The following is a 21,800-nucleotide window of genomic DNA, read 5'->3' on the forward strand; positions in this document are numbered from 1 at the left end:
GCCACAGTCTTGGAATTAGTCAAAGAAATTTGGCACAAAAAAGATACAAAGATAAAATTAAGGTGCGAAAAAGGGAAAGTAATATTTCACACTCTAATATGTGAACCTCATGTCTTCAAATTCCTCTGCTATTGATATTTTTCATGAAATTACTCTTTTCACTGAAAATTCTGCATTAATTTCCCTGTAGTGATGAAAATTTATTTTCATATGGTAACACTGTCTGGATGTGGTTTGTCATTGATTTCCCTGCCTTTGCAGAATGCCTCCACCCATCAATAAAAGAATGCTGCATGCAGTACATGAAAGCATTCTCACATTACTACATCCTGCAACCTCAATTTTTATTCACAAAATTGTTCTGCATTTACTAAGCACATGTTTAGTGTCAGCACTTTATTTTTCCTCAATACCCTAAGTTATGTAATTTTAGCTCTTTGTATCCCTACACCCTCCTAAATACAAAATTATACCCCCCTCCCCCCCGATGGAAAATTCTGAATACATCCTAGATGTTAACAACAGTCACCACCACATTTAAGCAACCATCTAACAGTCACTACCAGTTACGAACCATCTGAAACACTTTAGTCCTGTTACTGTAATGTTGCACTATTTATTTATCCAACACTTTGTAGAGACTGGCGTATGCAGAAGGTGGCTGTTGGGGGCTACAGCCTCTCCCGAAATTTTGAGAAAATCAAAATTTTCAAATGAGAGCAATAAAAAACTAGGGAAAAACCCAAGTGGTAAATGCTGTTCTTTAAAATAACATTCGATTACCATTTTTGGCTTCGGACTACTTTCAAAATGAGGATTAAAAATGATAAAAGGTAAAGTTCCTGGTTCATGTAGCACCGTGCCATGAAGGCACATTCAGGGGATGTGGGAGTAGGATCCCACACATTCTTGATCTTGGCCATTTTGGAGGTGACGTGATCAGCACCATGCTATGGTCACCTTTACCCCAAAGGGTTGTCCTGAAATACCCACTGATTTGAGGCTGGGTGAGCCCCAGAGAGGCTTTATGCAGAGACAAGACCTTAGACCACCCACCCCAGGATTTGAACCTGAGTCTCTCGTATTGCAGTCAGACACCCTACCAACTAGACCACTGCAGTAATTACTAAATATTTTATAGTGTATCCCGCAGGTATGTAATATCCACCACCTTTACAATTCCAGCCCCCCCCCCCCCCCCCGAGAAAAAAAAATCCTGCGTACGCCAGTGCTTGTAGATACAGTTATATTGCATGTTTTTCACTTCTTACTTAACTTACATTAGACCAATCTTCTATTTTGTTGTTTCCAATGCTGAAAATCATTAGTTTCTTGAGGCTATCCATGTTTTCAATTTTGGAAATCCTGTTCTCAAACAGTGTCAATATCTCTAGATGAACTAAATCATTTATATTCTCAATGAGTTCAATGTTGTTAAAGGAAAGGTCTAGTTCTTTCAAATTCACCAGCATATGTATATTTTCTATTTTTTCAATTATGTTATTGTCCAGCTGCAGTTTCGTTAAAGAAGTCATCATCCAAAGGTTGTCTATCTTCAACAAATCTGAAAAGTAAATTATAAGAGAATACTGGATAGCTACAAAGAATACTGAATAGATATTTCTGCATACATTGAAATTATGAATTACTCAATATATTTTTCCCGTAAATTTACTTTTCTTCTGTTTTAACACATTTGGGTCTGGCCTCATAATACAGCATATTTACCTCTGGCCTGCAGTTTTTGGTTATTTTTTAAAAAAAATCATCCAAAAAATATTTTTAATTTGTTTTTATTTACCACACATTTCTTAAATCTACAAAACTTCCTCTTTTCAATGAACAAAAATTTGTTAAATTTTCTTTTCATTTTCAGACATTTTTGAATATTTTTTTCAGCAATTTTTTGTGAAGAAAAAAAGTACAACATTGTAACAAATGTTAATATAGAGATATTTTAAGTTCGTAATCTGGAAATTTCAATAATTAACAATGCAAAAACTACATAAACTATCAATACATCTTTTGAATCTTGCATAAGAATACTTCTTATGTGCACATAACAAAAAATAATTACAGATTACAGGTAATTAGCTTTTGTATGAAAAAGTTCGAAACATTCAGGAATGCAGAGAGCAATGTCACAGCTGGGGCAGTAAAATGTTGTGTCTTTTCGTGCCCACTTGCCAGTTTCTTTTTTGTGCCTGTCTCCACAAACTTTACATGACCTACAGGGCCTTAACTTTTTCTCTGTAGGGGGGGGGATTTTCCTTGGAAAATGATGGCTTGTTAGCCTATCTGCTGTAGTTGACATTGATGTTTGACCTTGAATATCTTCGCCCGCTTTAATGAGTAGTGCTTCCCCTACTTGGATGATGAACTCTTCCAGAGACATATTATGATTTTCCCTGTTCACTTTCTTATAAATTACATATGCATTCACCACTAACCTAATGAACAAATGGAATGCACAATTTCCTCTCTGCGGTCTGGATCTAACGACGCCATTTTAAAAATGCAACGTACATCAACCCGACAACAAACAGTCCCAGGTGCAAGATAAAAATAGGACATAAGTCACCTAGTGGTCGGAATTTCAACCAAGAGGCTTGAAGGAACACGTACATGAGACGAACTACGAACATAGCCCGTAGTTCAATCGGCAAAGCGATTGCATACCGCAGGATGGGCTATGCCCATCTTTCGTCCACATTGACTTTAAGTGCACTGTGGGCTATGCCCGTTGTGAGACCCCAATGTGTGGACAAGATTTCAGATTCCAGATGATCATGTGTCCTGATTTTTACAAGACAGTCTTTTTCTTCATGATATTCATGATACTACTCCAATAAGTTGAATAGGGTAACTGGGAGGGGAGAGGGGGTAAAGATCCACACCTAATGTTATTATCATTTTCTTGAGGTTAGTTTTAATGTAAGAAGATGTTTCTTTTTATGATACGGTAGACCCATCCTTACATCACACTGGCAAAATATTCCCAAAATTTAATTGTTATTAATAATGTTAATGGATTAAAATATATAAAAGATGGTAGAGAATTAAGTTTTCCAGGGCTGGGTCATAGATAATGCATGGAAAGCTATTGCAATTTGTTTGTCCGAGTTTTTCAAGTGCACTTATACACAGATAGCCTAAGTGGGATTGGACCTACAGTTTATTGTGCCCCACCACACGTGAAATATTGGGAACCCCTTAGTGAAAAAAATATTGAAAATAGTATAATGTAATTACATACCATTGAATGTGGGTTAAGTGTTAGAGTAGCCACAGGCTGAACTTCTCTCATGAATAAAGAATTTCTAATGCCACAAAGGTGGACAAACTTACAATAGTTAGCTATCCCCCACCCCTAACAGTAGTACAAGGAATTAACTTTTGTCCCAGATACTGTGCTGTCACATTTTTTTTTGTTATTGACTCAAATATCAATGTCAGTATCATAGCTTATGGAAACTAAATCAGGATTGCCCGAATCTCTGATAAATTACTTGAAGAAGAAATTTCAAATATTTTCTGTTACTTCAATGCAAGCCATGATTTCCTTGAAGGAGGGGGGAACGCTTCGTGGAGAAATATATGTAGTGCATGATGTTTTAGTATTTTTTACATGATACAATTTTTAAAGAAGCAATTACGTTACATATGTACTGTACATACACAGATATTAAAAAATTACTGTTTTGGGCTAGTATAATAAGCAGGAAAAGTCACTCACATTCGCCTACTAATACTATACTAATAGTGACTAATATATTCAAGCGAACTTACTATTTCAGTTTTGGGGGTTGAACTGGACCTCTTGATTGTCCGTGCTGACCAAGCGATAACAAGTTCAATTGGAATCTACTGGAGAGAAGTAGTGTGCACTCTAGTCTTGACAGACATATAATAAATCAGTCGGCTGCGAGACTTTTTTCACTGAAAATGTTGCACCCAAGAAAAGCTGATCAGAAGGACTGGACCCCCCCCCCCCCTTTCCCAAAAGGTTGTTGCCACATGGACACAGTGTCTAATTTAATGTCATTAGACCTCATTATTATTAATCATAATTTAAATGATGCAATTTCTTTTGTATATACATACCACCAAACATACATATCTTAGACTTTTGCATGAAACAAGACATGTTTTTTAAATAGACCATCACTGCTTGAAGTGTGTGTGTGTGTGTAAAAGGGATGGGGGATTTATCCCCACAGTTAAGAAACCTTTTTTTTATAAAGCGTCCCCTAACAAGGATAATAATTTGCACAAACATCCCCCACCTACTCCAATGTCTCCCAGGGGTCCCAGGTTCGATACCCGGTGGAGGCACAAGTGGTTCAGATCCCATTTTAAACTGTAGGTCCAGTCCTAATTAGCCTTCCTGTGCATAAAGTGGACTTAAAACAACAAATCAATCAATCCCTTATCTCCACGTTGATCCATTCTACTCAACCAAGCATACTCTTAGCTAGGAATTTCTATTTCAAGCACTGTAGATTATAAAATCATAATACACTGTAAAAGAAAAACTCGTTTAGCAGAGATGTTCACAAAATTTCAATACAGGAAGGAAAATGAACCTCACAAAATACACAAAAAGTAATGGTAACATTTAACTCGTACACTGTACACCATGGGTAACAGAAGAGAAGGTACTGGTGGCCCTTAGACAGTGGATGGCCACGGAAGTAGTGCGCTACTTGTAGCATCACTAATGTAGCGAGCTACAAAATTCTTGTACTTGTAGCAAAAATTTCGCTACAGCTACATTTCTACTCATCATTTTGAAGTAGATTTTGTATGTGGCAACAGGGTCCAAAAAAATTCGACATTAACGCTTACTTTTGCTTGCAGAAGGTACATGAAGACAAAATCTATTACTCAGAAAATCTGATTATCTGCTTATCATGTTCATGACAATTATCATCCTTGAAACAGTGAGTTCGACATATTTTTCGTTCAAAATACTGCCTTCAAATCAGTCCATTAAAAAATGAAATATTTATTCTCAAGAAAAATATGTTCATATACAGTGTGGTATTTAAGAAATTTCCAGAAGGGGGAGGGGGAATTCTACTGACTGTCTAGAGACAGCATGAGATAATGCTTTATATGCTGTGTGTGTATGTATTATATAGCTATATATATATATATATATATAGCTAGCTATATACACACATGTTTGTGACCTCTAAAGGAGAGGGGTTGTGGGGGGAAGGGGGTGTATCTCGACAATTTTAAATGGTAAATGAAGTTACTCCACACTTCGTTTTATGCCACCCAACTTTTTTTTTTTAAAAAAAAAGAGCTTTGAACAACACATTTTAAACAATTGCTAGAAGTTACCGATTTAAATTTGTATCTTGACAGAAAAAAAGGTCAAATCCACTTTATGATCAAAACAGCTAATCGGGACTAGGCATACAATTTTTAAAGTGAGATTTTGAAACCCACCCCCAGAAATCTATAGTCTGGACCAAATTTTGGGTATCTGAATCGAACTTGGACATAACTTTAGGGGGATAGAATCAAAAGTTTTCTACCCCATAAAAATAGGGCTCAAGACTACTTTGCTAAATTACGGTTACATTTGCGAAATCATAAAAATTACTCGTTAACTTCCTTCTCAGGTCCCAGGAGGTGAACACAAGTTCCATTAGATTGTTAATTCTAAATTTTGTTAAGTGGGCAAGTGCTCCCGCTAGGTTAAAGCTAATTAGTCTGAGGTTATTTGAATACAAGACAATAGCAATTACCACTATTATATATCTAACACCCATCACTGTGTATGTAATTTCATAATCAATTGTTGTTACGATACTGATTAAGAGAATTAATTCAATATCGATTCTTCTGTACTTTTAGACATGATATTTTATACATGTCTTTAGCTTGATGCAAAATAACAAAACCACCAACTCAACAATGCATGCTCAAACTGAAAAATATTTCCAACAAAGGATACTACATTCTGACTCGCCAATGTGTTTTAGTTTGATTGATTTAGTTTATTTTACTTCGCTTTTCTGCCACTTTTGGCTAATTGCAAAGAGGGGGATGAGTGATGATATGATGAAATTGATGAATGGACACTCACAAACACTCATGCCCAGGTCGAGATTCCAACCCGGGACCCTTGCCATCATAGCACAATATGCTAACCACTCTGCCACGTGGACCGGCCTATGTGTTTTAATTCAGTGATGTTGCATTTTGAAGGCAGATTCCTGATATAGCAGAGTCTGGAACTCGTAATGCTCACTTTTTCCACTAATATTCTAGCTTCATAAAGAAATCTTTTAAAAATGACTTCGTAAAGGGCTATCGCGCTCACGTCAAAAATTCCATGTAGGCTATCTTTGTGCACTATTGTTCCACTCATACAAATACAGACGTTTTGTGGTGACAAGTTTGAGTCACGTAACAACTAATTTGTAACTTACATATTGATTGGGGTGGCATTTTCCTGCCAAATTCTGTGGACAGAAAAGGGAAGAGGGGAGGTTTCTTCAACCCTGGCCACTTGTTTGACAGTTCCAGGAATAGAGCAGCGCTTGAGGCCACATCTGTGTTCGCCTATTAGAGATTTCAGTTGTCTGACAGAAAATGTTGCAAATTAAAGGAGAAGTGGGAAGAAGTAAGTAAATTGCCAATAATTTATTGTTTCCCCCCCAAATATTCCCCTCCAGGGATAAAATTTATCAAGCAGAGAGGGGGACACAAGTATCCAGAGGGAGAATTCCACCCCATCCCCCCTACAAATACCACACTGTTGATATATAAACATTAATAATGCTACCAAATTGTGTATTGTTGTAATCATTAATTTTTGCAACACCATAATTTGTAATACTCGGATAACAAATTTGAATTGATATGCCACTTACAAAGGTATGTTATTGTCAAACCCTATAGTAAAAAGTAAGTAAAGGAAGTAACACTGCTATCAACATTATCAAATGATGGGAATCATGATAATAAATAACATAATCTTATTTTCCAGTAAGTACTACTATCATACTAGAGGCTTCTTTTGAATATCCATAGCCTATGGTTGTTTTAAGTTTTTTATGCAAAAGTAGAGAGTAGCGAACAGGAGTAGCATAGCAAGCTAATTTTTGGTAAATGTAGTTGTAGCTGTAGCGAAGCTACCTTTTTGGAAGAGTAGCTGTAGCTTTTGCGAAGCTACTTTTAAAATGTAGCGTTCTGATCACTGCCCTTAGGGCAAGGGATAATTGCTTCCTGGGACCCACGTCCAACTGAGTTTTTGTGTCCCTTTGAAATATTTAACAATTAAAAGAAAAATCAACTACCTTGTCACAGTATTGCTAAATATCGAGTATAACCTGCAGCACATAACAAGTGCAGACATTGTGGGAAATTTATCTCATCTCTTATTTGAACATGAAAAGACTTTTGACCCTCTTGAAAATATTTGGTGGGATGTTACATTTTAAATATTACCCATATGACTAAGATTCATGGTAAAAGTTCATGAATTATCACATTTGATTGTTTATTGTGAGCAATAAGAGATCGACTGGCTGATCAACTGAATCCTCCTACTGAATTCATAACTTTAGACAACCTACACTATAAGTTTATGACAAACTATGTAACTAAAAAGGTCTGAGATGGTGAATGCAAGTAAGTTAATTTGGCATTTCAGAGAGTAATACAGGGTGTCCGGAATGGGACTGACGGTTTTTAAAAGTGTGTAGTTTTAATATGGTTAGAGATAGGGAAGAAAGAAAACATGCATTTTGAGGAAAACTCTTAAGTTTTATTGGTATTACTTACAAGTCATTGTAACTCAGTATAACTCCACGTGAGCTCCATTTGTGACTCGGAGAATATCCAGCCTGAATTCAATCTCTCTCCACGTATTTTGTAACATCTGAGGTGTGACAGAAGCAATCGCATTCCGAATACGGGTCATCAGTTCATCAAGGTTACGAACCTTTTCGCTGGAATACACAATGTCTTTCACATGCCCCCACAGGAAAAAGTCCAGAGGGTTACATCAGGGGAGCGTGGTGGCCACCTAATTGGCCCATCACTTTCTATCAATGTTCCGGAAATTCCGTATCAAGATACTTCCTTACTTGTAGGCTCCAATGTGGTGGGGCACCATCCAATTGGAAAATCACTTGAGATTGTAAATGTTGTAATTGGGGAACTGCAAAGTTTTCACTAACTTGATGATTTTGCTTCCCACTGTACCCATTGTCACAAATGGTTTCCAGGGCTTGCACCACTCTCTCACTATCCCATTCCCCTATAATGTTTTTTTCCCCATCTTCTTTCTCACTATATCCACTACGTGTCCCCTTTTGATGCTCGGGAACATTCTTCTCACATCTAGACTAAACATGGTGGTTTTATCCCCAATCTCCTTCAGACCTTTATAAGGTCCACCACCTGCTCACTGTTTTTCGCTGCTTTGCTTTCTTGTTCTCTCTCTAACACTTCAATTTTTTTTTTTTTTTTTTTTTTTTTGAGAGAGAGGACTCGCATGTCAAGTTTCCTAGGCATCTCTAGCTGAGCCTGTACACTCCTGCTTATTATCACAGACATCGTCTTATGATACACTACTGGAAACCGACTCGCATACCACCAACAAAATATAATAATAAAATACTGAGTTGTGAAGTTATTTGTGATGCCCGTTGACTCATGAAACAACTAACTCTGTAGATATGCATTCTAAGTTCACCTACAAGAAAAATAATATCTGGTCTTTCTGTTCAGTTCCCACCTCAGATAATTTTGAGTTTGAATTGCCTCATTGTTGACCCACATCTCTTTCCTAAATTGACACATTTCTGGCACTTTCAGCAGCACATTGTGTGGCCCCTACACCTCCCCCCCCCCCCTTTATGTCCACCACAGCTGCTTTAATGCAGCACAACTACAACAATAGATTCATGAAACAATAGGGTACCAATTATAATTACTATTACAATTAGGAATGCATGGAAACAATACAGGGTATACATTTCATCAACGTAACATTCTAGGAGAAGATATCTAAATGTTAAAATGGTAGTAGTCTGTATTTTGTTGCATTTGATATTTCTTATTAGAACTTTAAAGAGGTGTTATACACAGTTCATATCAAACTTTAAAAATTCCTTATTACTTCAGTGGTGAACATGATTTAATTATACATGTTCTCGCAGGGGCGATTCCTCCATGTAGGAAGTGAGGCACTTCCTACAGTTCATTTGTAATTATTTCCAGTTCTCTACTTTTTAGGAGTTTAATGTGCATTATCAAATTATGAGCACAATGCGCGAACACTTGACTACCTTCACTATCAATCGCTTGCTCCAGCTGCCGCCCAAGGACAGCAGTCGTCCTACTGCTGAGGAACCTCGATCTTCCACCTACAGTGGGATGGGCGAGAGTTATGGAAGGGAGGGAGGGGGGTTGCTCTGTTAAATGGCCAGGGAGGAAACATCGAGAGTTTCCTCATTCAGTGATGCCAACCTTAGCCTTATGGTTCTAAACCTAGCATGATTTGAACTTCGTTGGCACCTAGCACCCTGTGTTTGATATGAGGATAAAATCTAGCATCATCTCTAAACACGTGCCCCTAGGAGACAGATAAATCGAATTCAATGGAATATACTTTGAGGGAATATATTTTTTAAAGTTATATCTTATTTCTTCAATGGACTTGTTTTGAACAAAGGAAAGTATGCCGACCAAAGGAAAAGCGTTTACAATCACATTTCGGTACATCTTATTGTTTTCATTTTTTCTTTATCCTCCCTGATTTAGCAAATGAACATTTTATTAAAGAAAATCGGTAGAAAGTTGGTCACAAATGATACACGAGCAGCCGTTTCCAATCATCAAATTTTCTCCAACTTTTCAAACACTATACTGAATCCATTTCATTGGTTGCTTGAAGCATTGTAATTGATTTGATGGGCGAAATTGTCAAATGTTGCTTAAATATAGTAAATAATGGATAAAGCAAGTTCACAATACCAAAATAGCTGTATAAATTGAACTTAAAACTACATAATTAGTTGCATTTAGCATAATTTAAGAGTTGAAGAAGCAATATTCTTATCACAGGATTGGCAAAACACATGACATGCTGGGAGAACTCCACAAACATCGAACCACGGATAAACAGATTATACATAATATGTTTATCTGTGGTCAAACCAATCAGCATGATTGGTGCACTTAAAAGTGGGTACAGTGTTGCAGCTAAATGCAATGGATAGTACAAGTGATACGTGTGCCTGTTTAATTGAATGCATTTCCAAAGTCTTTCCTCGGTCTGTTTACCATAACTTCCTACACCTAATAAAAGCCACGAGTCGCCACTGTGTTCTTGTAAGTGTAGTAACAGGATCTAACCATTATTTTTCCACAATGTGATTTTTTAATAGTTCTGTTTTTTTTCATCTCTTACTTTAATGTGTGAATTTTGTTCTTGTAATATATTTAATTGTATGCGAATATCCAGAGAATTGCCACCAAATGAGTGTAATTTTGGGCCTAAATTTGGAGGCCAGAATCGAATTTGGGGTATAACTTTGGAGGGGAGGGGGGAATGAAAGATACAGGTGAAGAAGGATTGGGGTGGGTTGACAAAATATAGGATACCAAAGGATCAGGTCGATGAGAGAGAAGTGCAAAATGAACTTTAGGTCAAAGACTAGCGTAATGTTACCCGGGGGCAGTTGTCCCCTACTTTTTGCTCCCATACTATGGCATCTTAACACCTTAATGCTAAGCCTTGTCCACCAAGAGGAAGTAAACTGTTCTTGGTCCACAGTGTTTGCACTCAATCACCGCTTCAGCTGGGGGGATCAAAGATGCCGGGAGATGACCACCCTTCCCAGAGGACCTGGGGTGGTGGGAAGGGAGGGGAGGACTGTACATGTCTTATTTTATTTTTCAGACATTGATAAATAATGTACACAGTTGGGATAAAATAAAACAAATATTGGAGTATTTTTCAACACACGAGGCAAAGCACTGGTGAGCTGGGGAGTGGGGGCTAATATTCCACTTGACTAGTTTCCCCTGGTACCCCCACCCCTACCAGATGATTCATACACCAACTTAATTGATATACCTGTTATCTTGGAAAAGGATGTAAGATGTAAGTGATACAATTAACAAACTAAAAGGCAGGTCTTCAGTAAGTCCTGATGTCATACCTAATTTTATTTTGAAAGCAAAGATATTTTTACCGTTGTTAACTAAAATTTACAATATGTCGCTATCTTCTGGAATATTTCCAGATATCTGGAAAAATGTGTTTATTGTACCTGTAACAAAGGTAATGACATAAATAATTATATGCCAGTTACTATATTAAATGCCATGGCAAAGGTTTTTTAACACACAATTGCTGACTATTTGCCTTTCTCTTTCAAATGGAAATCTCTATTAATGGAAATCAGCATGGTTTTTATTTTTAAAAAAAGGTATACTATTACAAATTTATTGGTTTTAATAGACTCTCTTAAATCTAACATTAGGAAGCAATCCCAGACTGATATTTTATTTATTGACTTGGCTAAAGCCTTTGATAGTGCCAGCCATAAGTTATTAATTTATAAACTCGACCAAATTGGATTATCACCATGATTTCTGAAATGGTTTTCCAACTTTCTAGTAAATAGAATTTTCTCTGTTAAAATTGGTGAAACAGTTTCTTCTAGAAAATAAATATTTTGTGGAGTACCTCAAGGGTCGCCACTTGGCCCAATTTTATTTCAGTGTTATGCACTGAGGAGTGGCTAGTCCAGCAGAGATAGATCAATCAATCTCACATCTTAATTATTTTCAAATCACAATATTTGTTGTCTTGTTGAAGCCACAGTTCATATACAACACTTTCTTTTTTCACGTGTTTCTCGTCCCTCGGTGCGGTTCAGCAGGCAAGCTCCTACCAGCTACTCTAGCTGTCTTTTCCTCCACCTCACTGGTTCCAGGTAGAACCAGCCCCTGGAAGGGAAAGGGAAGATTTCAGCCTCTACCTCCCTTGACCCCTCGTGCCCCACTGCAATGGTTGAATGCCCAGGTCCACCAGTCTATCTCCTATAGGAACAAATAGAGGATTGGTTTTCTTTCGATTCCTTCGTAAATCCTCTAAAGAACTCAGGGAAAAATTTTCTGCAGTACTATGTTTTCTGTATTTACACCAAAATTTTTTACACGTTGTACAATATGTATGTATAATATGGGATGTAGTTTTATTATTTATGAAATGGGAACGTATTATGTGCAGACAAAATGTTATGCTTTCATCCTTTATTTTCTAAATAACAAATATTTGCTCATGCTCTCTCTCGCTCCTGTTTTAGTAGTGTTTTACTTAAATATACTAATCTCTTGGCCTCCAATAAAGTAAATGGGTAAGCTAAACAGTCATAAATACGGATGTATTTATTTGGGCAAGGCAGGGCTGCCATTAGGGAACGCGAGGCCCTGTGCGAATTATACCGCGAGGCCTTTGTGTTATGTAATGTTAAAATATCGAACATCCGTTTCTTGTAAAATTCTTCTATAGAACCAACCTGGTTAATAGAATTGTGTAATTATTACTTATTGTTAAGCACGAGCGTGCATTCGCAATATTGCAGTTTAGCACCAATAAAATTTTAAATTTGCCAACCAGTTTTTCTTAATGACTGCTGATTGAGACCTTGTTTTAGTGACACAAGCCCCAGAAAAAAAAAGTTATCTTGTGTGTTTGCAGCCATGTATTGTAAATTTACCCTTGTTGTTGATATGTATTTTTTCTGGCAGAAAATGCACTAAATACGGAAAGGGGTTCATGACAACAAGAACCGGCCTTAGGGGGTGGCAACTCGGGCACTCGCTTCCAATTAAGTTGATTGATTGATTGATTTAGTTTATTTTACTTCGCGTTTTGTGCCTCTTGGCTAATTTGCGAAGATGGGGATGAGTGATGAAAGGATGAAATTGATGAATGGACATTCACAAACAACCAAGCCCGACCGGGATTCGAACCCGGGACCCTTGGCGTCGCAGCGCGATGTGCTAACCACTCGGCCACAGGGTCGGGCGCTTCCAATTAAGTAACTAATCTGATATAGCCTGCATTCGTGTCTTATTTTGACATACTTAAACATATCCAAAATTACTGAAATCATAAACAAAGTAGCTACTACATAAAGATAGTGTTCTAAATATTTGTATCAAAAATACTTAACATAATTTATATTGTTTGTTTAGGCTACTTATAGAATGAAATATGATATGAAAATATTATTTTATGGAAACAATGCAAATTCACTACAGTACCAAAATTCAATGAATAGTAAAGAAAATAGTTATGTTATTGGATATGATTAAATAGTGTTACTTTTTAGTTAAAGTAACAATATGATATTGAACATTCCCGGTTTTGCAATTAAATATGTACTAGAGGTACCTACATGAGATTAATTGAGTGATCGATTTGTTGTTTTAAGTTCGCTTTATGCCCAGATAGGCTAATCGGGACTGGACCTACAGTTTAAAGTGGGATCACTGTGCCATTTGCCTCAACCTGGTATCAAACCTGGCACCCCTTGATTATAAGACAATGACGTACATCAGAACGAAAACGAAAAGAACATGTAATAGTGTTTATATTATAATTTTGTAGGACACCTGTACTAGGGATGGCCAGATCCGGATCCTCGCGGATCCGGATCCCAAATTTTTTCGGATCCGGATCCGCAGATCCGGATCCGTTTTGCCACCCCACATGCGCTTCTTTGGAAAGTAAGAATGTGCTTATAACATATTGTTACCTGCTAATATATATATATATATATATATATATATATATAGTGTGTGTACCCACGTGCGCGATTTGTAATTAATTAATACACTTACAAGGGAGGTCTAAGTCTCCCCCTCCGATCTCCATGAAATTTGCCAGGTGTATAGAGCCTCCCCCCCTCAAATGTCAAGATGAGGAGAAATTGAAGTGGGGATCCGAAACCACGTAAATATGGCATAGGAAGAAACAGGGGGCATAGGGGCTCTCTATACACCTGCCAAATTCCATGGAAATCGGAGGGGGACACAGGGGTCAGATGATCCCCACGTCAATTTGTACTCATCTTGATATTTGAGGCGGGTTTTGCCCCCTAAAACAGCTTTTTAGCCGAAACAATAAAAACACGTATTTCTTCCTTTGGGCCCCTCTATACACCTGCAAAGTTTCATGAAAATCTGAGGGGGACACAGGGGTCAGATCCTTACTTCAATTTGTCCTCATCTTTTCATTTGAAAAGATTTTGCCCCCTAAAACAGTTTTTAGCTGAAACAAAAAAATCACGTATTTCTTCCTTTGGGCCCCTCTATACACCTACCACGTTTCATGGAAATCGGAGGGGAACACAGGGGTCAGATCCCCACTTCAATTTGTCCTCATCTTGACAATTGAGTGGGTTTTGCCCTGTAAAACAGTTTTTTAGCTGAAACAAAAAACCACGTATTTCTTCCATTGGGCCCCACTATACACCTGCCAAGTTTCATGGAAATCGGAGGGGGACACATAGGTCAAATGCACACTTAAATTTGTCCTCGTATTGACATTTGAGGGGGGGTTGCCCCCTAAAACAGTTTTTTAGCCGAAATAAAAAAACACGTATTTCTTTCTTTGGGCCCGTTTATACACACACCTGCCAAGTATCATGGAAATCGGAGAGGGACACAGGGGTCAGATCCTCACATCAATTTGTCCTCATCTTGACATTTGAGGGGTTTTTGTCCCCTAAAACCGTTTTTTAGCTGAAACAAAAAAAAACGTATTTCGTCCTTTGGGTCCCACTATTCGCCTGCCAAGTTTCATGGAAATCGGAGGGGGACACAGGGGTCAGATCCTCACTTCAATTTGTCCTCATCTTGACATTTGAGGGTGTTTTGCCCCCCTAAAACCGTTTTTTAGCTGAAACAAAAAAACACGTATATCGTCCTTTGGGTCCCACTATTCGCCTGCCAAGTTTCATGGAAATCGGAGGGACACAGGGGTCAGATCCTCACTTCAATTTGTCCTCCTCATCTTGACATTTGAGGGGGTTTTGCCCCCTAAAACAGTTTTTTAGCTGAATCAAAAAAAAAACACGTATTTCTTTCTTTGGGCCCGTTTATACACACATCTGCCAAGTATCATGGAAATCGGAGGGGGACACAGGGGTCAGATCCTCACTTCAATTTGTCCTCGTCTTGACATTTGAGGGGGTTTTGCCCCCTAAAACCGTTTTTTAGCTGAAACAAAAAAACACGTATTTCGTTCTTTGGGTCCCACTATTCGCCTGCCAAGTTTCATGGAAATCGGAGGGGGACACAGGGGTCAGATCATCACTTCAATTTGTCCTCATCTTGACAATTGAGTGGGTTTTGCCCTGTAAAACAGTTTTTTAGCTGAAACAAAAAACCACGTATTTCTTCCATTGGGCCCCACTATACACCTGCCAAGTTTCATGGAAATCGGAGGGGGACACATAGGTCAAATGCACACTTAAATTTGTCCTCGTATTGACATTTGAGGGGGGGTTGCCCCCTAAAACAGTTTTTTAGCCGAAATAAAAAACACGTATTTCTTTCTTTGGGCCCGTTTATACACACACCTGCCAAGTATCATGGAAATCGGAGAGGGACACAGGGGTCAGATCCTCACATCAATTTGTCCTCATCTTGACATTTGAGGGGTTTTTGTCCCCTAAAACCGTTTTTTAGCTGAAACAAAAAAAAACGTATTTCGTCCTTTGGGTCCCACTATTCGCCTGCCAAGTTTCATGGAAATCGGAGGGGGACACAGGGGTCAGATCCTCACTTCAATTTGTCCTCATCTTGACATTTGAGGGTGTTTTGCCCCCCTAAAACCGTTTTTTAGCTGAAACAAAAAAACACGTATATCGTCCTTTGGGTCCCACTATTCGCCTGCCAAGTTTCATGGAAATCGGAGGGACACAGGGGTCAGATCCTCACTTCAATTTGTCCTCCTCATCTTGACATTTGAGGGGGTTTTGCCCCCTAAAACAGTTTTTTAGCTGAATCAAAAAAAAAAACACGTATTTCTTTCTTTGGGCCCGTTTATACACACACCTGCCAAGTATCATGGAAATCGGAGGGGGACACAGGGGTCAGATCCTCACTTCAATTTGTCCTCGTCTTGACATTTGAGGGGGTTTTGCCCCCTAAAACCGTTTTTTAGCTGAAACAAAAAAACACGTATTTCGTTCTTTGGGTCCCACTATTCGCCTGCCAAGTTTCATGGAAATCGGAGGGGGACACTTAGATAACCTCCCTTGTTAGTCTTACACTTTGTAATTATGTAACACTGCATATATTATAATGTTTTATTTTAATTTGTAAAACTGTAACTGTAGAACAATTGTATAATTTTTGTATAACATTTCTATCTTGTTATATGTGTTAAAGGTTTCATCCTGGAATTGAATGTCTCACATTTATGTATGTTTTCATTTCCAATACATTCGAATGAATACATATTCGTTTCAATGGCATTTACAAAATCACCTCTGACATTTTATGTTAAACAAGTAAGATTATTTTTGTGCACGAGTGTGTTAGCCGATGCGTAGCAAAGTATTTTAGGAACAACACTTGAAAAAAATTCTTGTAGGACTAACTAATGAAAAATTTCTTTGTAATCGAAGATCATAATACCTTTTAAGGTGTGGTAATATTATAATGGGATTGAGATACGAAACTCTCGGATCCGGATCCAAAAAATCCGGAATTTTCGGATCCGGATCCAGATCCGAAACTTTCAGACCCGGATCCGGAACTCTCGGATCCGAATACAGATCCGGATCTGAAACTTTCGGATCCGGATCCAGATCCGTAACTTTTGGATCCGGATCCGTTTGGCCATCACTAACCTGTACTTCAGACTAAGGAACAAAAATTGAAAAAAATAAATTAATTATACTTCCCGCAAATATTTTACGCCCCAGCCCCCGTAATGCAAGATTATGCTCTGCCAAATACTTAAAGACATACAGTATTCGTTCGTGGACCTCACGCTATAGTGGAACCACAAGCAAAGAAAACTGCACAGACCCGCGACTCCTGTGCACCGTACTTCCGCGTGGAGGGAAGGGGGAGAGTTGACCATGCTTCCTTATGGCCCGAGCTGAACGGAAGAAGGGAAAGCTGCGCGGTGACTTTTTGTCCAAGGTTTTTTCCTTGTGGTCGCTCAATAGTTTTGCTTTTCCTGTGAAATCAACAGTCCCTGTTGCTCATCAATAGTTACGTTTTTCTGCAGTCTAAATTCACATTCTGTCCATTTTTTTAGGCATTGAATTTGACTTTCTGATATTTCATGGTTTTTTAGTCGATAGCTTAAATGCCTTCAATCATCGCAGCCTTCATTTGCAAGCTTGCCCCCACCCTTCTTCACAAACAGCTTACTACAACAAAAACAGAAAATCTTATCTTTCCTTCGAGTACACTAACCACCTTCTGTCGATCGTTTCTCCATTTTGCATAACACGCTTATAATGTCCAGGTGAAAAGTATCGACTATCATCATTAATTGGGTAATCATGATTTATGATGCAAATAGGGCCCTTTTGAGTGATTGAATCAAATTCGGAACTGTTTAAAACTGACGTCCACTCACCTGGATCTAAAAGCAGAGGCGATCTGTCACCAGACTCAGAAGATGAACATGAAGCATACTCTTCCTCGCAATTAGTTCCTACCTTTGACACCTGGTGCCGCCACTGATACATGCGACTTGGACTATATCACGAACACACTCAGTAACACCACCATCAACACTAACACTAAAACAATGACGTCAAGTGTATCTACATTATTTACGTCTATCGTGGCGAAACTTGAAATGGAAACTGTATTTACAGGCAGCAAGATTTTTTCGAAGGCACCCTTCTGACTTTTTAAAAACGCGCCCCCCTTTTTTTTTACCAGATTCAAATTTGCGAAATTTGTCCCATTCCCTAGACATTCCTATAATCGCGATTCTACACACCCACATGCACTACTGTGTCAAACAAGAATGGCTTGAAATTTGTTGACACTTCGCTAATCTGCCAAAATCTGGAAACGTTCCTTCCCTGGGAAAGTTTGAGAGGCAATAAAAATAAAGTACTCATATCTCCAGATCTTTACTTCGATTTCATCTGTAGGGGCAATATGCCGACCCAAGGTCCTTTGACCTGCACACCGCCTGCCTTGAGAGGCCTGTTTCTGAAGCCCCTTTTTGGAAATAGATGAAGTTGTAAAGTTTGACGTCAGAGGGAGTAAAGGCCTCGGAAGAAAACACAGTACACCCCTCATTAAAAAGCGAAATAACCTTGTGTAATTTTTGTTGTATTCGTGCGTTCCTTATGATTTATTTTTGTAGGATTCTCATTTCATATCTAAGTTTGAGTCAAGTACAATAAAACGCAATATTAAAAAACTGACATTGTTTTCTATGCTTCCTTCCGACAAGGAGTTTCGAAAATTATTGAGAAGACAAATTTGACGTGGCAAATTCTAAATTTGCCGTCCATTTTTTTACAAGTGCTATTTACAATCTGAAGTGCTTAGAATATCACCAAATAAGGCACAAAAGATTGACGCCAATCCTGTGCTGCAAAATGCTTGCCTAAAAAATCGGGAAATTTTTATACATGCAGGAAAGGTAAAATGAAAACACAATGAAAATGAATTCTTGTAAACTGATGTTTGCTTAAATACTGCAGTCACATTTTAGTGCCTAAAAGTGACAGGCAAATTATTGATTGTGCCAGCAATGGGACTGTTCTCAAACTATATTTATGTCAATTTTTCTTAATTTACGTCACTTTTCTGTCTCTTCAGTTAAATCGTAACGATGAGCATGAATGATGCTTATATAGAATTGAAGAAGGGACACTCACAAAGGAACATCCAAGCCCACGTCAGGATTCGAGCGATGATATGAGTAAAGCAAAAGAACTGAACTTATCTTTAATCTCGAAATTCTTCACAGTAATGCTGCTACAAACAACTCCGTGGCGCAAGAGCAGTCTTAGGGGCACAGCCTGCCAATCAGCTTTTCTTTGGGTGACCCGTGGTGAGCGCATCGAATCCCATCGCCGCTATTTTCTGGCTTTCGAGACTGGAGCCCGCTACTGCTTCTTTTCAAGTAGCTCCTTAATTGTTCTCACGATGCTGGCTTAACACCGAAATGTTGAGAGTTGTAACTGGGAATCGAACCCGAGACCACTCGCACCAAAATCTAGAGCGCTAACCAGTAGACTTCGCGGGATAGGTACGCTTAAATTTATTTCTTTAATATAAAGTAACATTCTCCTAATTTCATCTAATTACCATTCATCATCGTCGTCACGATCAGGCCAGCCGGACCCTGTGGCCGAGTGGTTAGCACATCGCGCTGCGACGCCAAGGGTCCCAGGTTCGAATCCCGCTCGGGCTTGGTTGTTTGTGAATGTCCATTCATCAATCTCATCACTCATCCCCGTCTTCGCAAATTAGCCAAGAGGCACAAAACGCGAAGTAAAATAAACTAAATCAGTCAAACGATCAGGCCAGAAAACAGAGAAATGCATTTTTTATACTTTGGGTGCCTATTTGCGTATTTGATTCAGATGTTTTTGCTGACTACAAATCCGCACCCCTACTTATTATTCTCGAGAACAAGAGCGTTACGTGCTTGGCATTAATGGAGTATTTATTAGACACTCAGTAGACGGTTTCATCTTGCCGCTGCGGTTGTAAACACGACAGGTTGTAGTAAAGAGCCCAGCGGATCTTCAAGGCTTTGATGCCGACTCTTGTTTTCGTCTTTTCGCGGAGCGGTACACCCTCAAATTTGTTGGGCCTCAGTTTCCAGACAAATAACCATTTTATGATTTTATGATGCCTGTCCTGGGTCGAGCATTAGGCAGGAAATCAGGGAAAGTTGGAGTCACAAATGGGTCGTTGTTCCTTGTCGGCAAATTTTCACTGGTGGCTTGACAGGAGGGGACATAGTTGTCAGTCCGTTACCAGAAATGCAATTTTTTTTTCACAACAATTATGTTTTTCTTTCTCCAATTCGAGTGCAATCGCACAAAATATGAGCAAATAACTGATTTGGAAGCGGGAGGCCCCTCGAAGCGCGAGGCCCTGTGCGGTGCACGCGTCGCACACCCCTAACGGCGGCCCTGGGGCAAGGGAATGCACGTTCTAATTGTTTTTGTTGGTTTGGTTTATTTAATTCGCTTTTCTGCCGCATTTGGTTATCGTGAAAATGAGGATGAGTGAATAGAGTGATGATATGATGAAATTGATGAAGGGACCTCACAAACAACACACATTCTTGTTCCTATGTGTTGTACTCTACAGTGAATAATGAAATAATTTGGAATGAAAAATGTATCCCAGAACTCAAAAAGCCCAATAAGTGTTATTGATGAAACTACAAAGAAAGTGTGTTTTGTTACCTGTTTATGCCCTTTAATGTATTGAATTTTTACCGCCTCTCATAACTTTTTTCTAGCTGTAGCTAATGAGCTTATGGAAGTCATGAGGGACAATCATAAACAGAGAACTCTGGACTCCTGATTTCACAGTGCCTTGCAGATGCACTGGGAGGATTTTTTTTTTTAGCGTTGCTCTTCCATCACTTTACCTAACATCTGCCATGACAATGAACGTTGATTAAATTAAATGGGTGAAAGGTGAATACAAAGAAACACTCATGCACAGGCCAGGGCTCGAGACCGGATCCTTCAGTAACGAGATTGTGAGATGGAGAAATTGGGGATATCAAGCAATGCAAAGTTTTTGAAAAACGTTAATGATATACAAAGATGCTCTTTCAAAAATCCAATTGAAAATTAGCACTGAGGAAAAATGCAGTTTGCTTTTGCGATACCCCGACACCCACGTAACCGAAAAGTTAGAGCTTTCCACTAGGGGTGTGCGGGATCCCGAAAAGTCGGGACAGGGATCGGGAAAAAAAATTCCCGTCCCGATCCCGACTTTTCGGGATCCCGAGCAGTCGGGAAATACCGAATGGTCATTTTAAAAAGTTGTTAATTCTCGACGTTTTCTGCATTGCAAGTGTCTGGAACTTATCGGAAATTGTTTATTTTTATTCGAGAAATGCAAAAACAATCACTTAAGTTGAAAATGACATGTAGAATTCGAGATTTTCAGAGCTTCGGGACATTTCGAACATTTCCCGTCCCGAAAATTTCCCGACTTTGTCGGGAAATGGCAAATTTTTCCCGTCCCGAATGTCGGGATTAAAGAAATTTCCCGTCTCGATCCCGTCCCGACCAAAAAAATTCTGTCCCGCACACCCCTACTTTCCACCCATCTTTGTTGTTGGACGACCTCCGTGAGGGAGTGCAAGTGGTCCCGTGCAGGTACCCGGTGGAGGCACATGGTGGTTCGGATCCTACTTTAAACTGTAGGTCCAGTCCCGATTAGCCTTTCTGTGCATAAAGTGGACTTAAAACACCAAACCAACCTACCGTGGGGGCAGGCCTGTAGCCAGGAATTCTTAGTAGGGGGGGCAAGTCAAACCTAGAGGGGGCAAATTTTTAATATATTGTGTCGCATTGGCAGATATAGCAGGGTACACAGTGTGCTATGTTTTATTCCCGACGAAAGGGGATGAGAAGTGGAGGAGAATTGACAGGTACAGGTCGGTCTAATTTCTATGTTCCAGGGGCCTAGGGTGACAATGACAACCACCTTCGCAGCTACGGTTCCATTTCTTAGTAGTCCAATTTGATATAATTTTAAAATCTTATCTATGACTGTAG

General features: G+C 38.9%; 1 protein-coding gene across 1 annotated transcript in view; it reads right to left on the minus strand.

Moving 5' to 3' along the window:
* Positions 1 to 1,271: 1,271 nt before the first annotated feature.
* LOC145999168 (uncharacterized) overlaps positions 1,272 to 21,800 on the minus strand; it is a 31,107-nt gene continuing 10,578 nt past the window's right edge. Inside the window, exon 2 of the mRNA XM_083136100.1 lies at positions 1,272 to 1,564. Coding sequence (XP_082992226.1) covers positions 1,272 to 1,564 — 293 coding nt within the window. The remainder of the gene's footprint in view (positions 1,565 to 21,800) is intronic.

Source organism: Lepisma saccharinum, chromosome 15, assembly GCF_977018435.1.
Source record: "Lepisma saccharinum chromosome 15, izLepSacc3.1, whole genome shotgun sequence".
Lineage (NCBI taxonomy): Eukaryota > Metazoa > Arthropoda > Insecta > Zygentoma > Lepismatidae > Lepisma > Lepisma saccharinum.